This window comes from Electrophorus electricus, chromosome 21 (assembly GCF_041902795.1).
Source record: "Electrophorus electricus isolate QZ-2024a chromosome 21, ASM4190279v1, whole genome shotgun sequence".
In the NCBI taxonomy this organism is placed as follows: domain Eukaryota; kingdom Metazoa; phylum Chordata; class Actinopteri; order Gymnotiformes; family Gymnotidae; genus Electrophorus; species Electrophorus electricus.
Genome location: NC_137517.1, coordinates 3347656 through 3369656, shown reverse-complemented (window position 1 = coordinate 3369656; position 22001 = coordinate 3347656). Strand labels below are relative to the sequence as shown.

The window sequence follows — 22001 nt, the reverse complement described above, 5'->3', positions numbered from 1 at the left end:
CTTTACCTTGAACGCAGTGGCACTGGTTCTGTAAATAAGCATTAACGTATCCCAAGTGAGAGCAACTGGAAAATAAATTTGCACGCTGAGCTCTAAGCTTAATGCTACCCAACTGAGAAGATCTGTTATATACACCAATCAGCCACATTAAAACCACCACTACGTGAAGTGAATAACATTGATTACCTCAATGCAGTGGCCCCTTGTCAAAGGCTGGGATATATTAGGCAGCAAGTGAACAACCAGGTCTTAAAGTTGATGTGTTGGAAGTAGGAAAAAGAACCAAAGCATAAGGATCCAGGTAACTCTAAAAAGTACCACGTTGTCATATAGACAGACTTGGTCAGAGCATCTCTAAAAGTTGCAGGTCCACACTGGGTAGTACCTACCAAAAGCAGTCCAAGGAAGGACAACTGGTGAACCAACGGTAGGGTCATGTGTGTGGGGAGCAAGGATTAGCCTGTCTTGTCCGATCCCACAGAAGAGCTACTGTAGCACGAATTGTTGAAAAAGTTAACGCTGTTTGTAACGGAAAAGTGTCGAACCACAAAGTGAACCACAGCATGCTGCGTTGACGCAGACTGGTTGACCTCTGCCCCAAGCACCTACAATGGGCATGTGAGCATCAGAACCAGACCACGGACAATAAAAGATCTGATAAACCACTTTTAATCTCACGTCATGTAGACAGCAGGACGCACGTTGGAGGTGGCACCAGGATCCACTGTGGGAAGAAGGAAAGCCAACAGAGGCAGTTGACCTGGCCTCCAAACTCACCTGATTTCAGTCCAAACCAACCAGTCCAATCTTGTGGGATGTGCTTGAAAAATAAGTCCATTCCATGGAGACCTCATGTCATAACATACAGTACATAAAGGATCTGCTTCCAACATCTCTGGGCCATTTAAGAATACAAATCGCCAGCTGTTCTTTCATAGATTCCTACTGGGTTAGTAGTCTTGGGATTATTGTTGGGTTTTGGAGTTAGTTAAGACAAAAGCAATGGGAAAACCAACAGCACATATTCTCAGGTCCATCACATGGGTTCAAGTCACCTGGAAGCATCTTATTAATGCACTGTGTATCAGCAAAACAAATATCACTATTAGCATATATAATAGCATTTGAGTTAAATGACACTTTATTGAGATAGAATGGCAAGTATTAAATGTTATACACAAGAGATTATTCCACCATTTCCATACAATTTACTTGGATTTCTCATTCCCATTTACTGTTACTCAAATAACAAGATAAATGACAAATATTACCAAAAAAATAATAATAATAATAAAGGTTTTCCGAGTACCTTTGCTAAAGCTTACAGTATAAATGGAGTTAAATTAAATCATAGCTGGTTTAAGTGCTCTGCTGTACTGCCACATCATGGAGTAAAAAAGTTGGAGCAATTCTTGTTCTTGAACATCTTCAGTTCATGTTTATAGAGAACAATTGAAAGCTAGGCTACAGCTCCCTTCTCCAAACATTACCAAAAAACATTTTTTGGCTCAGAAAAAGATCCAATATATGAGCATTCAGAATTCATAACGGTATAGCTTTGTGTCAAAACACCTACATACGAAACAAGAACACATTAGCACATACTTCAGTCGATATTTTGTTTTTTGTCCTACGGTCACAATCTGTTGTCTTATTAACTCTACGACTTGTTGCATTGCCACAAACAGGACTGTGTGGATAGCTGACTAATTATATCACACACACACACACACACACACACACACACACACACACACACACACACACACACACACACACACACACACACACACACACACACACACACACACACACACACACACACACACACGTTAAGGCTTCAGAAAACATTGCATTTTAGAAGGAAAACAAAGAAAACTTTTCTCCATATTATTCATGGACTTTTGGGCAAAGGGTTGGCATGAATAAACGAATAATCAGGAACGAGAACAGAGAGAAAGAGGGTGGTAAATTTGAAACGCATAAGTCATACTGACTGGAGTTACTATGGTAATATAACTGAAAGCTCAGCTAACAGTCCTTTAACTAGTCACTCTCCACATGACCAACATGTGAGGAATAGATCAACAATGCTCCGTCATATTTACATTACTACTCAATGTTTTTAATCTGAGGCAGACCTTCACAATATAAAGAGCTTTTCCTTTAATAGAGATCTACCTATCAAAGCTATTATTTTGGCATACATGTGTTACGTTAAGAGTAATCCATATAGACTTAAATGTCATGTTAGCCACTGCAATCTTAAATATGTTTAAAACTTGCTAAATTCTCTATTTAAAACAATAGACATAATGTGCTTAGGTGAGCATCTATTTAACTTCATAAAAAGACAAGAAAGCCTAATTATAATGCAGTGAGTTTTGCAACCTAAAATCGAGGTCATACGCTCCGATCCAAATACCATGATTGTCCATTATCACAACATTGCTCACACACTGTAAAAAGACAGACTTTCTTACAGAAGACTGACCGTATGAGAGGACTGTCAGAGCTACCAGAAAGCTGAAAAAACATGGGAACAATGGTTTAAAACATTACATCACCATAAGACTTAAATATCTGAAAGTGTAGCTCAGCTTCTGGGGTGCGCCTAATCCACTCCTACACAATCTTAGTTCTAGACTGTCAAAACCTGTGGCATAAGTAAAAGATTGTGAGGATTATTACCAAAAAGATTTCACCACAGCTAAAATAAAAGGGTCTTGCCACTATTCTATTGCATGTAGGCAAAATCCATTAAAAAAAAAAAAAATTGTCTAAATAGAGGGCTTTTACATTTCACTGCTTTATATGGTCATCAGTTATCAATTATATGAGTATTTGAAAGGGCACCCACATACAATCATCAATAAACAAAATTTACAGTCAAAACGTGAGCAAGAAAATGGTTTCTCAATGGCAATCAGTGCTCAAAATGACAGTACCACATGCAGAGTAAGAAAAAAATTGTTACAGAAAACTGAGGGTCATGTTCCCCCCGACCAAAGACCAGTTATGCAATCCCGTCGGCTTCGATAGCAACCCAAGTCCATCGGCTGTGAACACCACCGTGCACTCTCCTCATAGAGCACCAGCCTTGAAAACACTTCGCAATACAAAAGAACCAGCCCAGGTTTTTCCCCGGCACACCTGCACCCAACTCCTCTATTGCATGCGCTGCCTCTCCGTCGCCCTTACTGTACCTGGAACACGTTGATCTTGCTGGTGTTCTTGAGCGTCTGCCTACGGTTGCAGAACCACACCCGTACCACCTCCCGGTCATAATTCAGCTCCTTGGCGATCTCCGTAATCTCCTGGCCTGTCGGGAGGGCGTTCTTCTCAAAGTAGGTGTTGAGGGCCTCAATGGCCTGTGGCGTGAAGCTGGTGCGGCGCTTTCGCTTCTTGGACGGCTCGCCGCCCACGAACTCCATCAGGTTTTGCTGGCCCTTCTGGTTCCAGAGCTCGGCCTCGGCCAGCCAGCGCTCCAGCACGGGCTTCAGCTTCTGGGCACTCTTAGGTGTGATGTCAAGCTTCTCGAATCTGCAGGGGTGAAGTCGGAGCGAAGACAAAGGCACAGACGCCATCTGCGTTTAGAGGCCGACTGACATGCGCTAAGCTATCCGTGTATAGCTGATAAAGTACACACACACACACACACACACACACACACACACACACACACACACGAGAGAGAGAGAGACTGACCTGCAAATAGCAGACTGGCTGTAGGCGGGTCCCTCTGTCGCTGTGAGAGCCTGGCCCACTTGTGTTTGGGTCAGTCCCAGGGAGAGTCTTCTGATTTTAAAGTTTTTGGCAAACTCCCGAATCTCCTCCAGGTTAATGCCCTCTTCCTCAGACACACCAGACTGTGGTTCTTCACACGGGAGAAAAGAAAACCTTTAACTCTCACCAACCCCAGTGATCTAACCAAACACACACAGACAAACAAGCCCTGCACCAGATATAAACGAGGCTGGATTAGTTTGCAGATAAGAGATTAATGTTAGTTACTATAAAAGAGATCTTTGTAACCTCTCCAACATGTACAAGCCAGCCAACCGTGAATGACAGTGACATTTCTGTTTAAAAAGGGGAACAAGAGAATACATACTGCTGACAAGCTGACCCACAGTGGGCATTTCTGCACAGGCTATAGGCACCGCCGTGGAAACAGCAGAGGTCGTCTTCCCTGCCGATGGCTGGGGAGCAATCACCACTGGAGTCTGGGCTACCGTCACCATGGGTCCCTGCACAGCCAATCGCAATGAGCACGAACGCGAACCCGCGATCCAGCTTCCCCCAACCCACGGATCCTGCTTTTCGCATTTAATCCTAAAATTGCAAACTGTCAGATCTGTTCAGGCAAAAGCTGCGACAGCTAACACCGTGGAACCGAGCCCCCAACATAAAAGCGCCTTGCTCGTTCGCTGGACATCGATTAAACAGTGTCGGGTCCCACCTGCGTGGTGGTTTTGGTGTGCGAGAGAGGCCCGGCGGCTTTGGGCAGGACGGCGGCGCCGCCGCCGGGGGCAGAGGTGGGGGCGGCTGGGCCGTTGCCGAGGGTGGCTATGATCTGGCCCTGCGAGTTCAGCAGCAGCTGCGGCGACACGGTCTGCACCTGCAGACCCTGCGCGGGTAACGCGGAAGCCGTGGGTGCTCCAGCCAGCGAGGCGGGGTTCACCAGCACAGGCAAAGTGCCGATCACCTGCAGACAAGGGGACGCAGCCGACGTCGGCGCAAGGCCTCATCACTCCGTTGCTGTTGCTCCTTTTTTCCGCCTTATTATTGTTGTTGTTATTGTTGTTGTCATCAATGATGTTTTTAAACTGTTTGAAAATATCACCTGTCTGAACTTTATGACAAATGGGTCCATAAAAATCCTCAAATTAACACCCCCTCCCACCACATTCAGATATATAAAGCTTGTTTACAACATGGAAAAATCCCAGTTCACATAGTAACAGAATTTTTTCCCCCTCCAAAGGTTTAAAGGCAAAGCTGCATGGTGACTACTGTATTCAGACCTTAAGGAAGCTGGGTAATGCCATTAATACATGTGTTAATGTCCTTATGGGGAAACAGGACAGCTCTTCAATGACAGGGGTTGTAAACTTAAAATGACATAGCAATGGCTTGAATACATCCCACTACTGTAACATTAAAACACTTTCACGATAGGTGCTGCTGATATAAATCATCATTTCCGTCATACCTGTCCCTGTGCATTGGTGATGATCTGACTGGTGAGTCCTGCCACATTGGACATGGCACTAGTGATTATGGGAGTTGTGGTCAGGGAGCTGATGAACTGCGGTTGGGCCCCCAGTGAAGCAGCACTGATCTGAGACAGCCAGAGACATCAGTTTGAATAAAGCACTTTTCTATCATAACAGAAAAGGAAAAGGCAACACATGTTAACATTTACAGCATTTGGAAGAAGCACATATCCAAGGTGATTTACATATTCATGAGTATGACAATACGGATGCTCCCTGGGAATTGAACCCATGACCTTGGTGTTGCTAACACCTGCTTTACATGCTCTAGCAGGTGAACCAACAAAAGCACTATGAGAAGCAACTATGACTTGAGACAAAATACATCATATCACATGCTAATATCACATTAACTAACCATCTCCCAAGGCAATATTCAAATATTAATATAAAAGAAGAACAAAAGAAAAATAAAAAACAATTTATTTAGTCCAGAGAGGTAGTGTCACGTCATGTGATGTGCAGCCGCTCTAACTCACGATGGCAGGGTTAATGGTGAGGCCTGCAGTCTGGAGTGTAGCCACGGACACGCTGGGCTCGGGGGCCTTGTGCGAGGCCGGGGTGGCGGGCACCTGGGCAGCCCCGCCCGGTGCCGCCTGCGTCTGCAGGAGCGTCTGTGCAGGCGTTTGCAGCTGGGGCTGGACGGAGTTCAGAACTGTGGCAGCTGGGGGGGGGGGGGGGGGGTTTTAGAAGGGGAACAAAAAAAAGACGCAGAGGAATGCTTTAGAGGACCGCCAATCAGACGCCGGCCTCGAGGTCACGCGGCACGGCACCAGGGAGATCCGGGAACGCGGTCTTTGGAAAGATCAGCCGATAGTGAAGGAGAAAATCTTCAGGGCTGAGAGAAACCCAAACCTACTCCAACCTGTCTTCATATGTACACTGAGAACGACAGCGTGGTGCTATTTTAAAATCAGTTTGTGGACGTCACACGTCCACATGAAAACTCAGGATTTGTGTAGGAGCAGATATTTTCCTCCCTACCGCTTCAGGCCTCCGTTTCCCAAAAAAAAACAAAAAAAAACAACTCTTTTTTGGCAGCACAGACATAATTTATGCTGGCAACACTAGGGACACGTCGCCATCACTTTCTGAAATGGCTGATTGTGGCTCCGCCACCCTTTGAAAGTGCACTCTCTCTGGAGAAACAGTTCTGTGTTTGTTTCAAAAGTGATTTCCCTACAAGCATACATTATTCGTTCAATAACAATCTGTGCATTTTAGTCAATAAAAATTTATATTATTAATGGCAAAATCAGACATTTGTGCCTATATTTTGTCATGCGGTGCTGAGATAAACACAGTACAACTGACAATTTGTGAAACAAAACTTATTTATCAAAAATAAATACAAATCCGCACTACAAACATTTTAAACCACGGTTCTGATACTTTGCGAATTGTTCAACAGCAATAAACTTGACAAACATGGCCATAAAATCTTTTCATGAGCTTCTACCTCTCAGACCCAGTGCTGATTTCTTTAACGTGCCAGAGGGCTTCATTTCTTAAAGGGAACGTGAATTTGATGAGCAGCTAAAATTAATGCAACACCTGGTGCACATTCTTGTCCCCAGCACTTCTCAAAGTTATGTGTAGTACAAATTTAGACTGGCAATATAAATTTCTCTTTTTAAATGTTCTAAACAAAATTTTCCTATGAGGCATGGATAATCATTTCTTTCTAAAATCATGACTAAGCCTCGCTTACAAACAGCCAAATTGTAATACGCTCACAAATCTTTTTTATTTGTTGAATGTAATGCTACCAGATCAGGTCTGTCCGTACAACCTAATCTTAAACTACCGCTGTTCAGAAGCATCAAATATATAACTAGAACTTTAAGCAATCTCTGTATCAGCTGAAAAATGCGCTTAAATCAAATACAAACACATTATGGGCCAAAATTCTGCTCGCATTGAGTAGTAAGGAGCACGTTACCCTGCAGGCCGGCAAAAGGCAGTTTGATCAGGCTTCCGGCCTGCCCTGCGGCTGCGAGACCGGGGAGGGTGGCCACCGTAGCGGCGGGAAACGTAAGAACAGCCAGGCCGCTCTGCCCGCCCACGGAGCCCGCCATACTGATGGGGATGAGGAGGGGCTGGCCCAGGGAGCCCTGCTGGGCCATCATGCCCGTCATCAGGGTGGCCAGGCCATCCTGGGTCAGAACCTTAAGAGTGCCAAAAAATGTTTTTAAAAATCACATAAACCAGGTGGACAGGCTTACAGAACATGCTTTTCAAAGTATGATTCCACTATGAGCTTTAAAAAAGGTACTGGAAATGCACTGAATGAGAAATGAATGGGGCACTCAAAGTTTGGCCCAAACAATGCTTAAGCCGTTTACCTGTGGACATGTCTGGACAGTGATTGGCATGGTGGTTTGGGGCTGAGGCAGAGACACACTGATCGGGGCAGCCACAGTCTGGACAGCCTCAGTAGAAACTGTGGGGATAAACATGACAACTGAACAGAACACCACCGAACAGAATAGAACAGGAGTTTTGTATGCGATGCAGCTGTTGCTCCCTCACCAGAGGCAGCGGTACTGGATGCTACCGGACTGTCCTGAGTGCGCCCCTCTGCTGGCTCCAGGGTTGGGTCCGCAACCTCCTCTCCCCCAGCACCCAACTTCCCATCAGCCCCCGAGGAGGACAGAGCCGCGTCCACTTCCACTTCTAGCACGCGAATGGTCTCATGGCCAGACATGACAATAACCTGGAGACAGGTGAGCATGTAAAGCCAGGTGAGGCTCACGCTGGCGGTCCGTCACGGCACGGAGGTGTACAAACAATACAGGCCTAAAGTATGTGACAGATAGCCAAACTAAGGAGCCAGTAAGATGGAAACACTTCTGCCATCACCCAGAGCTAAAATATGGCCCGGGGTGAAGGAGTAGTTCAGTAGCACAAACAGACAGGGAGCATCCGATCTGGGTGCACAGCTTTGCGGAAAGAGAGTGGATGCATACCTGGTCGTCTTGAGCAGGGAATGTCAAACTGCAGAAACCTAACAGCTGAAAAAACACTTCTGCAGTCAGACAGTGAATGGCTAAGGAGAACAGAAAGGCCAGGCAGATATTAGGGCACGATGAACCAAACAAACACAGACACAAAAAGGCACAGACATGAGTACAGCGACCAGACACGAAGGGTGTCGGCTCCAAACCAGCGTAAGCAATGCTTGCTGCAACCACCTCAAACCAACAGAAGATTGCTTATACTCTGCTGTACGACATAATTCATAGGACGTTAAAGTGGACATGCACGTACACGAAGAAGCATGAGAAACACCTGGGTGTCGGAGGGTGGAGGCGAGGGTTGCTCGTAGCAACAGATAGCTAATGGAGTTTGTGTTTATTTGAGCATGAGGCATCACGTAAACTGTGATAACGGTGGGCGCACACAGTCAAAACGCTGCAGAAGGACCTGCTTGTGACCAAAGTGCTGCTACCTGCTCATTGACAGTGAGAGGTGCGTCGTTTGCAGGGAGGTCTTCCGAGTCCATGGTTCAGGTTGATGCCCAAGGAGCTCACACGTTTGGCATGATGACAGAAGAAAGCAGAACCTGCTCGCGATACCACCTGAATCAAGACATTTACAAAATTTCCAGTGCTGAATGCCAACTACAAAACCATAATCAGTTCCAACTCCCAATTACAAACCACGCCGTGGCGAGATTCACAGCACCAAGCACTATTTTTTGTTGTTTTTTTTTGGGGGGGGGGGGGGGGGGGGTTGCTCTCTCGAGGACTTTTGAGTAGAGGGGAAAACATCCTGCACTCAGAAATCCCAGCAACTTTCCACACTCACTGAACACATTTCGACTGGATGTGAACTGTGCCACTGCAGCATGAGGGACGAGCGATCAGTAACGCGGCGCGTTCAGGCGGCATTACGACCACACACCACGCCCGCGGTCACCTTTCGACACATTTCGGCAGTGACTCCGCGCAAAGCCCGCGCGGCCGGTGCATCGCCGGCTACATGCACGCGGCCAGCCCAAATCGCGTTATATCGTTACCGGGCCAGACGGGGGGGCGTGCGCGCGCGAAATGCCAGATTCCTCGATCCTGTCCTAAAACAACAGGGTATTATGCAAAGCACTGCGGAACATTTTCACATAAAGCAGCCGGTGACGGCCGCCGTGGTGTTGCTGTATGTCAGGCGAACTCGTGTTTCACGGGTGACAATCGTTAAAGTGCATACGTGTTGTTTTAAACCATCCCCCTCCCCCGAAATGTCAGAGAGGACGTGTAGTTCAAAGGCACGGAGCCACCCCTCCGCCTAAGATTCTCCATGTGTCCAAACTTCAGCAGGTGTTGCCCCCATGGCACCCCATCAAACTCCGGGACTCGGGCGGGGGGGGCACACACCACTTTAACAAGCCACGTCTTCTACCCACACTCCTCACGCGCCGTGCCTCGAGACTGCATTTTTATGTATTTCCTTTCTCTTTATCATAAATATATAAATTATGCTAATTAAGACCATTGCATATTAACCAAAAACTCATTTCCTATCATCGGTCTGTCATGCAAAGGGGGAAAAGCCATGTTCTTATGTAATCATATTCATAACTTACCCGTGTAATTTCGGTCAAATTTCTATTTCTCCTCCTTCGGCGAGCTTTGCCACAGTTTGTTTTAGACATGCATAATTAAAAATTCATCTCACAGCTTCCAGACGGGCGCTATGGCTGCACACAAAAGAGGGATTTGCATTGATAAGGAGGTTCGGCAACGCGGTGACCGTCCTTTACTAAATATTTAGTAATAGGTACCCCGTTAACTGTCGCGCAGGGGAACTTGGTGCGCCCAATGAATCGAGAAAAACTGTTATCTGCGGAAAAGTCTCCAAAAATTAACAGAAAATTGGTCTTTTGCACTACGTCATGAACATAATTTATGCAGGCCGAGTCTTGCATTGAAAAAATGTCGCTGCCTCGACATGCCAAAAAACTATGGCTGCCTTAAAGCGATAGTAGCGCCATTTCCACACGGCGCCCGGGAAACGTGTAAATGTTCTATTTTAAACGTTATAAATGAAGGTTTATAGTGTTAAAGGTTTACAGGCGCTAGTGATCTAACCTTGTTTTAAAATTAGAACGTTGTGAATTAGAAATTATAAGATCAAGACAAATGCCACATTTTAAATGTCCAATATAATACATAAAATACCTCTGTAGAGATGAAATGTTTATGTCCCTAATAACCTTTGTCGAATTTATAATGAATGTTTGACATCTAGTGGCCATCACTGAAACTGTTAAGTACCTTTGTTGCCAGTACTGTGTGATTTATCATGAGAAAATACAAATATATCATTTGATGCATCTCTGTGAATAGCTTTGCTCTAATGTTTGTGTGTTGCTTGTATATTAGTAATCTGAAGTCTGGTTCCACGTGAATGGGAAACTGTAGGTCTGCGGTTTATGGGAAGCAGTTTCCTGGAAAACAGGTGAAAGTGGAGATTTTAGGAATCAACTAGCTTTGAAAGGGTTAATATCATTTCAAGTTATATAAATCTCAATAAATCTCCCAAATTCAATAAATCTGCCAACACTTGAATCGCACTTGCCTTGTTTGTCTTCATTTTCTAAAGATAATTTACTTTCCTAAGCAAACATTTCTATTAACAACAAGCACTTAATTATCCCACTAAATTCTTACATCAGCTATACCTAAACCTGGGGAAGGTAAATGTTATGCCATTTCAAAGATGCCCTTAATGGTTTATTTATTACAGATTGTGACCTCTTCTGAGACTATTTCTTGTGCTGACAATTGATTGTGGTAACGGCCTGAATTACTCAATACATTGTGAAATCATGGCACTGTTTTACTAAAAAGGTCTTTGGCATACACATGAAATGTCTGTACGGGTCTACAGAACATCATACACCTTGTCTGGATTACTCAAACACAGTCCAGGTGCAGAAAAACAGAAAACTCATGTGCCGCTTTAATTCTGTGGTCTCTTTTTCCCTGTTCCTGTTATAAAACAGATACAACAGACAATGTTTATGCTATATTCTGTCTTGTGGAATGATAAATTATTCTCACGGCCATCAAAAATTCAATTTCATCGCATAACACAAGTGCACTTTTCATTGTAAAAGGGGTTATGAGAGTTGCAGTGTGTCCTACACACGCTAATCTTTTCCTCTCTTGTCGAGCCAGCTGGCAAAAACTGCTATTTGCATGCATTAGTAGCATATTGCCATGGAGCTCAAAGGGAGACGGGTATGGCTGAATACAGACGAATGTGTAATTAGCCTCCAATCCAGCACCAGGCATTGCTTAGAGCAAACAGACTCACCTTGAATGAAAAATTAGTGCACACAAACATACTTCTAAATCAAATGCCATGTTCCATTTAATGCATCTGTCATTCAGAACACAGTTCCCAGGCTCCACCTACTTTGAGACTGAAGCCTCGTGGGTTGTAATCAGTGGAGGTTTGTATCTGATTTGAACCCAGAGGAAGACAGTAAAAGGTGGGACAGGGTCCAAATTTGGCAGAATGGGTGACAGGTGCAGACGTTTCAGGCCATCAGCATTTTTAGCTGTGCTGCTTTTCTTGATACACTGGTATAATTTTTACAAGAGCATACAGTGACTTATATGAAGCAGTTTTATAAAACATCACCAGTGCTATAACAGTGCTCATCAGCCTGGCTCGGAATATATACTTGACTCCCACACTGTGGGACACTCCACATATCTGGCACCTACAGTCTCTGGCTACCTTATTAGGTACGCATATTTTAGAAATGAACACGCACTATCATTCAGTTTCTAAACTGTTCCTCATGGAATAGTGTTGGAACACAGGACTATTACTGACACTGATGTACTACAGGCATGGTAGTGGGGGGGGGGTTTCCCTTGTATGAATGCATCAAGCACAGCGATGCTGCTTCAGTGTTTCCATTAAGCATCGTCACTGTTGGTTTATAAGCAGTCTGCAACTTAAAAACGGCCAGTAGATTCTACCTATTGATGAAGAGTTGCATAATAGGTGCATAATATGGATAGGGTGCTTCTAATAAATATTAATTTTCTAATAAATTGAGTTGTAACTATATATATATATATATATATATATATATATATATATATATATATATATATATATATATATATATATATATATAGTTTGTCCATCACTACTATGTCCGGTTGGTTAGCCATTACCATTTTGTCAGTCTGTATCTGCATGTACCACAAGATCTTAGCTCAGTCATTCTCTAACACCAATGTGGGGTGTATCCCACATTGACCTCAGAGCTTCCATTCCGTATTCAGCACAGATGTTTCTGTATACAATGCCAGCCACTAGGTTATGGCATTCCATGTACGCTATGCCTGCTGTTATGATGCATGATTCCCATTTGCCTGTGAAATTCCAAGGTACTTGTAGCTTCCCTCAACATCTGCTATGTTACCTTCCAATAGCACAATCCCCTCAGTTCTGATTAACTTTGTTCGCCTTGTAACCATCCGACCACACTTGTTCTGTCCAAATGACATTCCGATGTCATTGCTGTATATCTTGGTGAGATGGATTAGTGAGTTATCCATGCAGTGCAGGCAGCTGACCATTGCTCCATTTTCTAGCCAGTATCTGTAGCCACTCTTGGTGATGATCTCACTGAGAGGGTTCAGGCTTTTGCAGAACAATAGCAGGGACATGGCAACTCCTTGGTAAATCCCACACTTGATGGTGACTTGAGCTGTTGGCCTGGTTTGCCTCTAGGCTGGTCTTGTACAGCCCCACTGAGTTCTTGATGAAGGCTCTTAGGGTCCTGTTAATGTTATACAGCCTCGAGCATTCCAGGATCCATATGTGGGTCACTGAATTATAGGCTTTGTTGTAGTCAATCCAGGCGGTGCACAAGTTGGCCTGTCTGGTCTTACAGTCTAGAGTGACTAATTGATCCACCAGTAACTGCTGCTTGGCTCCTCTGGTGTTCTTGTCAGCACCTTTCTGGGCCCCACTCATGTATTGATTCTCGTGCCTGCACACCTTAGACGCAATGATGCCTGAGAGGAGTCTCCATGTTGCACAGAGGTAGGTTATGGGCTGGAAGTTGAATGGAACTGCCCCTTTCTGGGGGTCCTTCAGGATCAGGACTTTAGTTAACCGTTCAGGCTGTGATCCATTCGTTAGCAGATGGTTAATCTGTGCTGCCAGGTGGAAGTGGAGGGCGTTTAACTTCTTCAGCCAGTAGGCATGGACCATGTCAGGGTGTGGAGCAGTCCAGCTATCTTGGATGTCTGCTAGCATGATGGTTGCTGTTGTAGTATTTTCTCGAGTTCAACACCCACTGGGCGTTGTTGTTGCGTGATGCCTCCTTCTCCCATATGCTTTTACAGTATTGTTCAGTCTCCGGGTCTATTTCTACATCTTTTACTACAGTGCACTGCATTTGAATGTATTTTATTTCCACAATCTTGGTAAAAGTCATGCCTTCGAGGTCTCATTGCCGGTCCATATTTTGACCCTATCGCTGCGTCCAACATTTCAGTACTCGCAAATCAGTTAATAAGGAACAGTATTCTAAAACACACCGATTTGCTCATCTCTGAGCAATTTAGTCATGTTTCATTTTTCGGTGACACTAGATTACTGCGTGGCATTTAATATTTTAGTTTATGACGGACCTTTTGTGTTTGGCTATTTCAAGTGTTTCATTTCACAGTAAGAAATGGCACAAAAATGTTCAATAAGCGAAACGGCAAAAGTGGACTGATGAGAATAAGTGTGATGAGAAATCATGTTGAATAAAAACAGGGCAACAACAGCGCTATATTTACAATACACGTAACATAATACAGATAGTAAACGGTTGCGGTTATTAGCAACATTAACGTCTATATTTTTGAGAAATGGCTTCAGAAATGTCTCTAGAAGTGTCTCTTTAACATGGAGCAGTGAGGAGAGACGGGTGCAGTTCGACGAAAACAAGGAAGTAGTCAGGAAAAGACCAGGAAGACCAAAGCTGGAGTTAGTCGCCGTCAAACACAATACGCTCTGTCTCTTAAAATACGAGTAGATTTAGAGCACTTACTCTTCGACAAACAACCATGAACAACAAAGGTATGTTTCTGAACCTGGTTCATTTTATTTATTTTGCTAATTTTTAGTAGTCATGAGCTGGCCGGAGTGTAAACAGGTTTGGTTTGGCTCCTTAGCAACTATAGGCTCTTTTAGCTAATGCTAGCTAGCTAGCTAGCTAATTGATTTAGCTAGCTTCTTAGCTAATTAGCCATCTGGCGGTGAATAAAGCGACGTTGTGCGAGCCACATTTTCTGTTCACGTCTTAAAACAAAAGCGGTCCGTGGCCTGGCCGTAATGAGGCCGTGTGTAAGTACTTTATTTACAGCTAACTCGGCTAACTGCTAGCTTACTTCAGGCTAGCCGTGAGCCTGCGTGGTAACGATGACGTGAATCAAAAGGTGACCCCTTTAGCAGAGATGAGCGCAGCTAAAAAAAATAATCCAACTGGTGTTGGGCCAGGTGTGTGTATTTTACTGATGGTTAGCTGTGCACACAATGGGTCGCCAGTCAGCTAAGTGTTTTGCGAGTTTTGCGTAACGAGAAAATGGCTTGCTAGCTAGCTAGCTAGACTTAACTGCTGGCTTGCAGCAGTGGACTAGCTAGCTAGATAGCTAGCCAACTTTGCTGTTTCTCTTTTCGATGGCTCTGAAGGGGGAAAAGGCAAATTTAAGTCTAATGATCGTGTTGCAGCGCCACTGGGTCATGTTTGTGTAGACGAGTGACAGCCTAATGACAATAGTCGTGTTAATTTAAACGAGTGTAACGATCACCGTTGTGATCTTGTCAAATCTCTCACTTGCCGTCTCAGTGTGTGAATAGGATGGACTTTGAGTTGATGTCATTGCTATTTGGCTAGCGAGCTAATTATCTAATTAACGCCCCTATGGACTGGTTTACACATTAGTTTACCTCGCACCGAAACCATCGTTCACCATGGTGCGAAAAGAATTCTCCCTTTGTCGGTAAAATTAATGTCTGACTTTGTCCGTGCAGGTTCCTATCCACAGCAAGCTGTGTACCCTCAACAGAGCACTGCACCCATTTACCCTCCTGCTATGCAAATTCCACCACCTCCACAGGCACCCCCCTATTCAGATGCCCCTCCTGCCTATTCCGAGGTAAAAACAAAACAAAACAAAAAACGGTCGTGGTTGCGCTGTAGCCACAGCCTGAAATGCAGTGGTTGCCTTTGTATCGGTCAGTTATTTACCTCTCACTTAAGTCTCTTCTCTCTTTCATAGATCTACCAGTCAAGGTATATGCACCCACCCCAAGCCCCTGGTCAGCTACCTCCGATGACAACTGCATACCCTGCTACTCAGATGTATATGCCCATGCCACAGACTGTGCCAGTGGGAGCAATGGCCCCTAACATTCCGATGGCTTACTACCCCATGGGACCGGTGTATCCTCCAGGTTCCACAGTCCTAGTTGATGGTGGATTTGATGCGGGAGCTCGTTTTGGCCCTGGCACCTCTGCTTCCATTCCTGTGAGTATTCCCAGCGAAGACCTATCGGACTGCAATATATCAACTTCAGAAATGCAGTGGTTGCTGGTTCAAGCCTCACCATTGCCAAGTTACCCCTGTAGGGCACCTGAACAAGGCCTTTAACCCTCAATTGCTCAAGTTGTACTCAGTCATAATTGTAAGACGCTTTGGATAAAAGCAGCAGCTAAATGCCATAAATTTAAAAAGATGTAAATGTAATCCGAATAGCCCTGTTTGTATCCACAAGCTCTTTATTTAACTTTTATTTATTTTATATTTTTTTGTAGTATAACACTTCAATGTGGGCTTACTCGCTTGTCATTTCACATTCCAGCCCCCCCCTCCCGGACATGCCCCGAATGCAGCACAGCTGGCGGCCATGCAGGGTGCGAATGTGATGATGACACAACGTAAAAACAACTTCTTCATGGGTGGCTCCAGCGGGGGTTACACTATCTGGTAACGGTGAGGGTGTCTTGTCTCCTCTTCCCTCTCCTGCCTCCCTTGGGCTAGCATGGCGATGCCATGATCCTGATACAACCTAACGGAATGTAATGTTTTAGATCCCCTGCTACCGGTACACTACTCTGCTGATGATGCCTCTGTTTCAGTTTAAAAAAACAAAACAAAACGCATGATTACACATCGCAAATTTGGCTAAACAGTAAAGATTATAGAAATGTTTAGTTTGGGTGGCAGAGAACAAAAGGTACCTTTGGCACAATTCATTGTAAATGTCCTAGTTTAATTCTTTGTGAATTTCTCTTTGACTTGAATTGAAATTAAATTTTATCCCATTACCGTGTGTTAAATTTGGAATATTTCTTTAGTGGTTATCATGGTTTTTTGGTTTTTTTATGTCCCACAACAAATTACTCTTCTAAATGTTTTCTTGAAAGTAGCTATGCACTACTATTTCATAGTAGTTTTAATTACTTTTTATCCATTGCAAACAGTTTCCAGTACTTCATTCGTTTTGATTGTGTAATTATACATCCTACAAATGTGAAGTTCAAGAATTGTGCACCACCTAGTACAACGATGTGTTTACAAATTTGAATCATAGCAGAGTATTGTACCTTTTGGGCAAAACTAGATAAATATAATCAGGTGCCAAATTGTATTGAGCACCATTACTTTAACAAACATTTACAGATAAAAACAATGCAGTAAAAGCCCTCATATTTGGTTCAGAAAGTTGGTTGGCTTTTTATTAATTGTTTCCCCCCCGCCCCCATCATGTCGGATACCCAGAGCTGTACATAATGCAATGTTTAAATTTTAGTTTAGTGAAATGTCAGACAGTTTCCTTTTCACAACACCGTGTGTGCGTGTGTGTGTGTGTGTTGCTCACACAGTTTTCTTTAGCTATGTCCTCAAAGTTAGAATTATTTAGAGATCAGGGCTTAATCAAGAGGTTTCATTTTTCTTTTCAGTACTTGAGCACATCAAGCAGGTTTTACTTTCCTAGTGAACATTTTAAATGTATAACCATAAAGCTGGTTGTACCAAAGATCTGGATTAGAATGCACTAAAAAAAAGCTTTTGCTGTGACTTGAAAGTCTTCTTCTCTCAATAATTCTGCACATATGGTTAATAAAAGATAAGGAAACATATCAAAATTTAGGGGAAGGTGATTGTTTTGTAGGCATGTAATGTCTACTAAAGCACACCACTGCTCTGACTGTCTTTTGTAGTAGGGTGTGTTAAAAAATGTATCTAGCATAACTGCATCTTGATGGTTCTGCATGCCTTTTGCACTTTTATTCAGTACTATTTTGTTTTTAATAAAGATTTATCATTGTTAAATTTTTAGAAATACTACAGATATTAATTTATGTGCACTGTCAACCAACTCTGAAATGTTAGACCTTTTGCAACTTGTTTTTTGTACAAATGCTTTATAAACGCAAATACAGTGTCAGTCATTAAATTTTACTGTGTGGATGATTTTTCAAAGTTGTTTCATTATACATTCTTTCAAAGGAAGAGAAATTCTGACATGGTTTTATCTACTCTGCATTTGTATGGGGTTGTCTTAGTTGTTGTTTTTTTTTGTTTTTTTTTTTTAAGAGGTTTAGAGTTCAGGGCCTTTGCAGAGATTCTACTGAATTGCGAAGGCTACCCTATACCTCTCAGTTTTGGCCTTCTCTGAATCTCTAGCTTATGTTTGTGACATTTATAAGCAGTACACACAGCTAAAACTACAGAATTTCACAGGCAGGTCTATTCACTTGTCATTTTTTTGTTTGTGTTTAATTCGTTTAAGTCCTATAGAATTTTCACCTTGACCATCACTCACTCTGAACAACATTCCAACTATGAACATTAACATGCTCTGCAGCTGTAGAGTGAAACCAAACATGTTTACAAAAAAATAATTTTCACAGGCTTTTAAGTAATGACTATATTGCTGCTTGTACTGTAAACTTGTGCTCAAATGTAACTTGTGTGCATTAAGCTCATTTTCCACACTGACAATTTCATTCATGAACCATTTTTGTATACTAAGTGTCATTCAGTTCAAACTTTGTGTTAATGTTTTTCTGGAAATTTCCATTTAACAGCTGCACCACTGGGTATCCGACATTTGAAACTTTCTGCCCTCTAGAACAGTTTGGCAAAAAGGGGAAACAAAATCCCAATACATTTTTCCCTTCTTAACATTATTTCCTTTGAACACTTAAATAAGGCTCAATCGGAGAAACAGAAACTTATCATGGGGGCAGATATTTCACACCTATACAATAAAAACCTTAGTTTTAATGTTAGGTATTTATGCAATATGCTAAGTACATTATTAGCCCATACTGGCAACTCACAGTAAGAATTTAAGGTTTAAAACAAAGTTTGCTGAACAGTTGGAGTTCAGGGATGCTTTTACTTTTTTTGTCATCCATTAAATTAGGTAGACTATGCTCAGTATATATTTGAAAACAAAGGAGTTTCTCCTTAGTTTTCTGCATTAAAAAATCTGCTTTTAAGTTGGTGCACTTTTTTTATACAAAAATTAGAATAAAGGCTATTTTGGAAATTTGAATGGAAATGCTGTTTTTTTTTTTTGTTTTTTTTTTGACTCTGACTTTACATATACTGTAGCTGCTGAATATCATACGTCCTCCGCACCATGGACAGCCGGATTTGAATTAAAAGACCAAGACTTCATCAAGTTCATCAAATTAATTCGAGCTTATGTAACAGTGAAAACTTCATTATGCCCAACAAAAATGACACAGCAGCTTGTTTATGTGACACACTGATAGCATAGCCTTATTTTCATACTTCCGGAAGCAACTTGGCACAATCATTTGATTATAATACAGTTGAGTTATATGTCCTTCAGAGTTATACTCAAGCACTGGTATGCAAAAATGGATAAAAACAAAAACATAAAAAGGTGGTCAGTTTTTAAAAGGAACTTCATAAAATGCTTAAAAAAATGTTTTTAAAAAAAAAGCTACTACTTACTTCAGACAAAATTAATAATTCAAATTTCCAGGTAAGGGTTTGATTAGAATACTTAAAACTTAAAATTAAAAATACCATAAATGTAAACTTGCAAATGCATACTTGGAGCATGTGGTTTTTGTGATAGTGACTGGATCTGGGAAACAACACAGTTAAACACTTACAAATGGTGCCAAAAGCACACGGCTTCCTGTGTTCTTGTTTCAACAGCATAATCCGAAACAATGTATTCCGTCTTGGTGGGCTGTTATGAACACAACACCCACGTTATTGGACGAGGCTACCTTAGTCGTACCCAAGAGACTGGCATTCTTTGAGCACTCCGTTGCTGGTTGCGATGCATGTTTGGCAGCACTCTTGTACTAGGGGCAACTAGGTGACAGTAGTGTCAGACTTGGCAAACCTTTTCTACATGTATAAATAAGCACCTCAGAACATGTGCAATGTTACAGAAACTCGGAGGGACACAGCACTACAGCAGGAAAACAAACCGCAGGACTTGGCATAAAGCATGTAATGATAAATTAAAGCTTTTATAAGTTGAAAATAATCAGAAAAGCTATGAGCTATTAAACAAATTCAACTTGTGCTCCGTCACCAGCACTGAACCACTAAACAAACATACCTGACAGCACATTCAGTGCTGTACACTAAACAGTCTCTTTATTACAAAAGGAAGGCATCCCTAAACTATGAACCCACTGTAAATTTTAGCCAGATTTACACACACACACACACACACACACACACACACACACACACACACACACACACACACACACACACCTGTCAGAAGCTAGAAACATGTTCATGAAAGACATTATGGTAACAACTTATGCCAAGTACACCACATGCTAAAGTCAGTCAACTAACTAGTGTACTAAACATTGGGGAGCAAGTGGATTAGAGCTTACAAACCACCTGTTGACCCCCAGGGGGATTGTCAAATACTGAGAATGTGCGCTTAAAAGCTTTCCGGGACAAATATAATAAATTTAGTAAATAAAAATAAAACAGGGTAACAGCAAGTTTCAGGGCATCAGTTGGCTAACTCTAGGAGACACGAGTATGCACTACCACCACACAAAACAAGCTGCATCACCCATCCAACATGAGATGTCTGTGCCTCAAAGTCCCCACTGTGGGGTTTCCACAGCAAAAATGCCAAGTCTCCTCTCAAAGCATCATCTTCAAACATCCACACACATCCAGCATGCCCTCGTTCAAGATCGTCGGTGCAGTTCAGCACGCAGCACTTCAAATGAAGTACTCCTTCTTGTTTTGAGTGACGGTGTCATTGTAGACCTGATCTGGGTCTAGGCCCGGTGCAGGCTCTCCTGTTGTTCGGTAGGTGCCCTTGTTGTGACACAGGTAGCGGTACATCACGAATGCCAGGGCCGCCATTGTACACAAGAACAGCAAAATCACCACTAAAAGAGATGTACACAGAAAAGGCTCAACAAAAGGTTATCAACGTTATAAAAAACACCTTCTCCACTTTATGGAAGTTTTGGGATAAAAACCAAGTTACGAATCAACGTAGGGGATGGGACAGGAAGAGACTTTAATGTCCAGAACGTTTCAAAACAAATGCAATAAAACAGGACAACACAAAACCCGCCCTGCTGGTAAGAGCTGAATGTGATGGGGCTGATATTCAGAATTACCCTGTACCCATCAAGCACTTAAAAACCTGACAAGTATGTAAATTTTTATTCGTAAAACAAGAGCTTACAATTTAAAATTTCCATTGTGATGTTTTCCATAGTATAGTATACCACAGTAAAAAAAAATGCAGCAATAGAGGCAATAAAAACTGCTAAAAAAACAACAACAAAAAAACTACAGTATAGCAAAATAAAACCTTTTTTTCTGAGAAAGAACTTACCTCCTATGACAGCGGCGCTAGGCTGGGCTGGAGTCATGGGTGTTGGTGCGACCTCTGTAACTATAACAGAAGAAACAGGATGGGACTAAAAAAAAAGTGTTGCAGTGACATAACCAGTATATCAAGAATTTCACACGCTTTAAGCGAGCTGTGTAATTGCAAGGATTTTTAACACAGGGGAACCTGTTCAGGTCCATGACTTAGTGACCACATAACGTTTGAGAAGAATACAACCATACCACACCATTATAGTCTATATACTCGGCGCCTCCTCGTCCACATCCAAGGGAAAAGTGTCCGATAGCATTACCATTCTAACAGCAATAAGAAGGAGCTCTTTCAACAGCAAAAGCTGAATACATACGGCAAGGTTAAACACCACTGTAAGTACCACTTTACAATAGACAACTCTGACTTACATTGCTAGCCCTATGGCCTTGATGGCCAAACCTTATTGGATAAGGTCTAAGAAGCAGGGCTCCAGAAATACCAGTAATGGCACTGGTACTTTATTTTTTCACAAAATGAACAGCAAAGAATCACTTACAGTTAAAAGGAGATGCAGTAACCATGATGACGAGAGATATCACTGATCTCTAAATAGAGGAGAAAAAAAAAAACAATGCAGCGAAATTACAACGAGTTGAACAAGCAGATACGCAATTTTATTAACCGACTTTGTTAATGGTTTGTGCAAACTTCCAGAACACGTCCGTGTGGTCAAGCCCATAGACTGGTTCATCTGGGCTTCTATGGGCCACCTGGACGTTAAGGGAACCTAATCTGCCATGTCTCCTCTGTGCATGAACACAC

The 22001-nt window shown here is 42.7% G+C and overlaps 2 protein-coding genes across 6 annotated transcripts; one reads left to right on the top strand and one right to left on the bottom strand.

Moving 5' to 3' along the window:
- Positions 1–1115: 1115 nt before the first annotated feature.
- pou6f1 (POU class 6 homeobox 1) lies at positions 1116–10213 on the bottom strand. 5 transcript variants are annotated; one of them, XM_081704687.1, is made up of 12 exons: positions 9862–10213; positions 8571–8860; positions 8249–8328; positions 7812–7995; positions 7625–7722; positions 7222–7447; positions 5759–5943; positions 5216–5344; positions 4463–4708; positions 4115–4250; positions 3709–3877; positions 1116–3543 (listed from the first exon to the last, which is right to left on the bottom strand). In XM_081704687.1, exons 2-12 carry the CDS (start codon positions 8650–8652, stop codon positions 3198–3200), a joined length of 1881 nt encoding a protein of 626 aa, XP_081560813.1. In that variant the 5' UTR covers positions 8653–8860; positions 9862–10213; the 3' UTR covers positions 1116–3197. The 5 variants fall into 5 exon arrangements, with proteins under 5 accessions (XP_081560813.1, XP_081560815.1, XP_035377668.1 ...); XM_081704689.1 differs by having other exon boundaries at positions 8731–8860; XM_035521775.2 differs by lacking the exon at positions 8249–8328 and having other exon boundaries at positions 8731–8860.
- Positions 10214–14224: 4011 nt separating this feature from the next.
- On the top strand, positions 14225–17779 carry dazap2 (DAZ associated protein 2). Its single transcript, XM_027008479.3, has 4 exons — positions 14225–14381; positions 15336–15460; positions 15584–15832; positions 16167–17779. Exons 1-4 carry the CDS (start codon positions 14369–14371, stop codon positions 16293–16295), a joined length of 516 nt encoding a protein of 171 aa, XP_026864280.1. The 5' UTR covers positions 14225–14368; the 3' UTR covers positions 16296–17779.
- The last annotated feature ends 4222 nt before the right edge of the window (positions 17780–22001 follow it).

Bases quoted from the DNA above. Each gene is read 5' to 3' on its own strand.
- pou6f1 (XM_081704687.1), bottom strand. From the start codon at position 8,652: ATGCCTCATGCTCAAATAAACACAAACTCCATTAGCTATCTGTTGCTA. The intron at 7,996-8,248 runs GTATGCATCCAC...ACCTGTCTCCAG, and splicing joins TCCCTGCTCAAGACGACCAG to GTTATTGTCATGTCTGGCCA. The intron at 4,709-5,215 runs GTATGACGGAAA...CCTTGTCTGCAG, and splicing joins TCACCAATGCACAGGGACAG to GTGATCGGCACTTTGCCTGT.
- dazap2 (XM_027008479.3), top strand. The intron at 15,461-15,583 runs GTAAAAACAAAA...TCTCTTTCATAG, and splicing joins CCCCTCCTGCCTATTCCGAG to ATCTACCAGTCAAGGTATAT. The intron at 15,833-16,166 runs GTGAGTATTCCC...TTCACATTCCAG, and splicing joins GCACCTCTGCTTCCATTCCT to CCCCCCCCTCCCGGACATGC.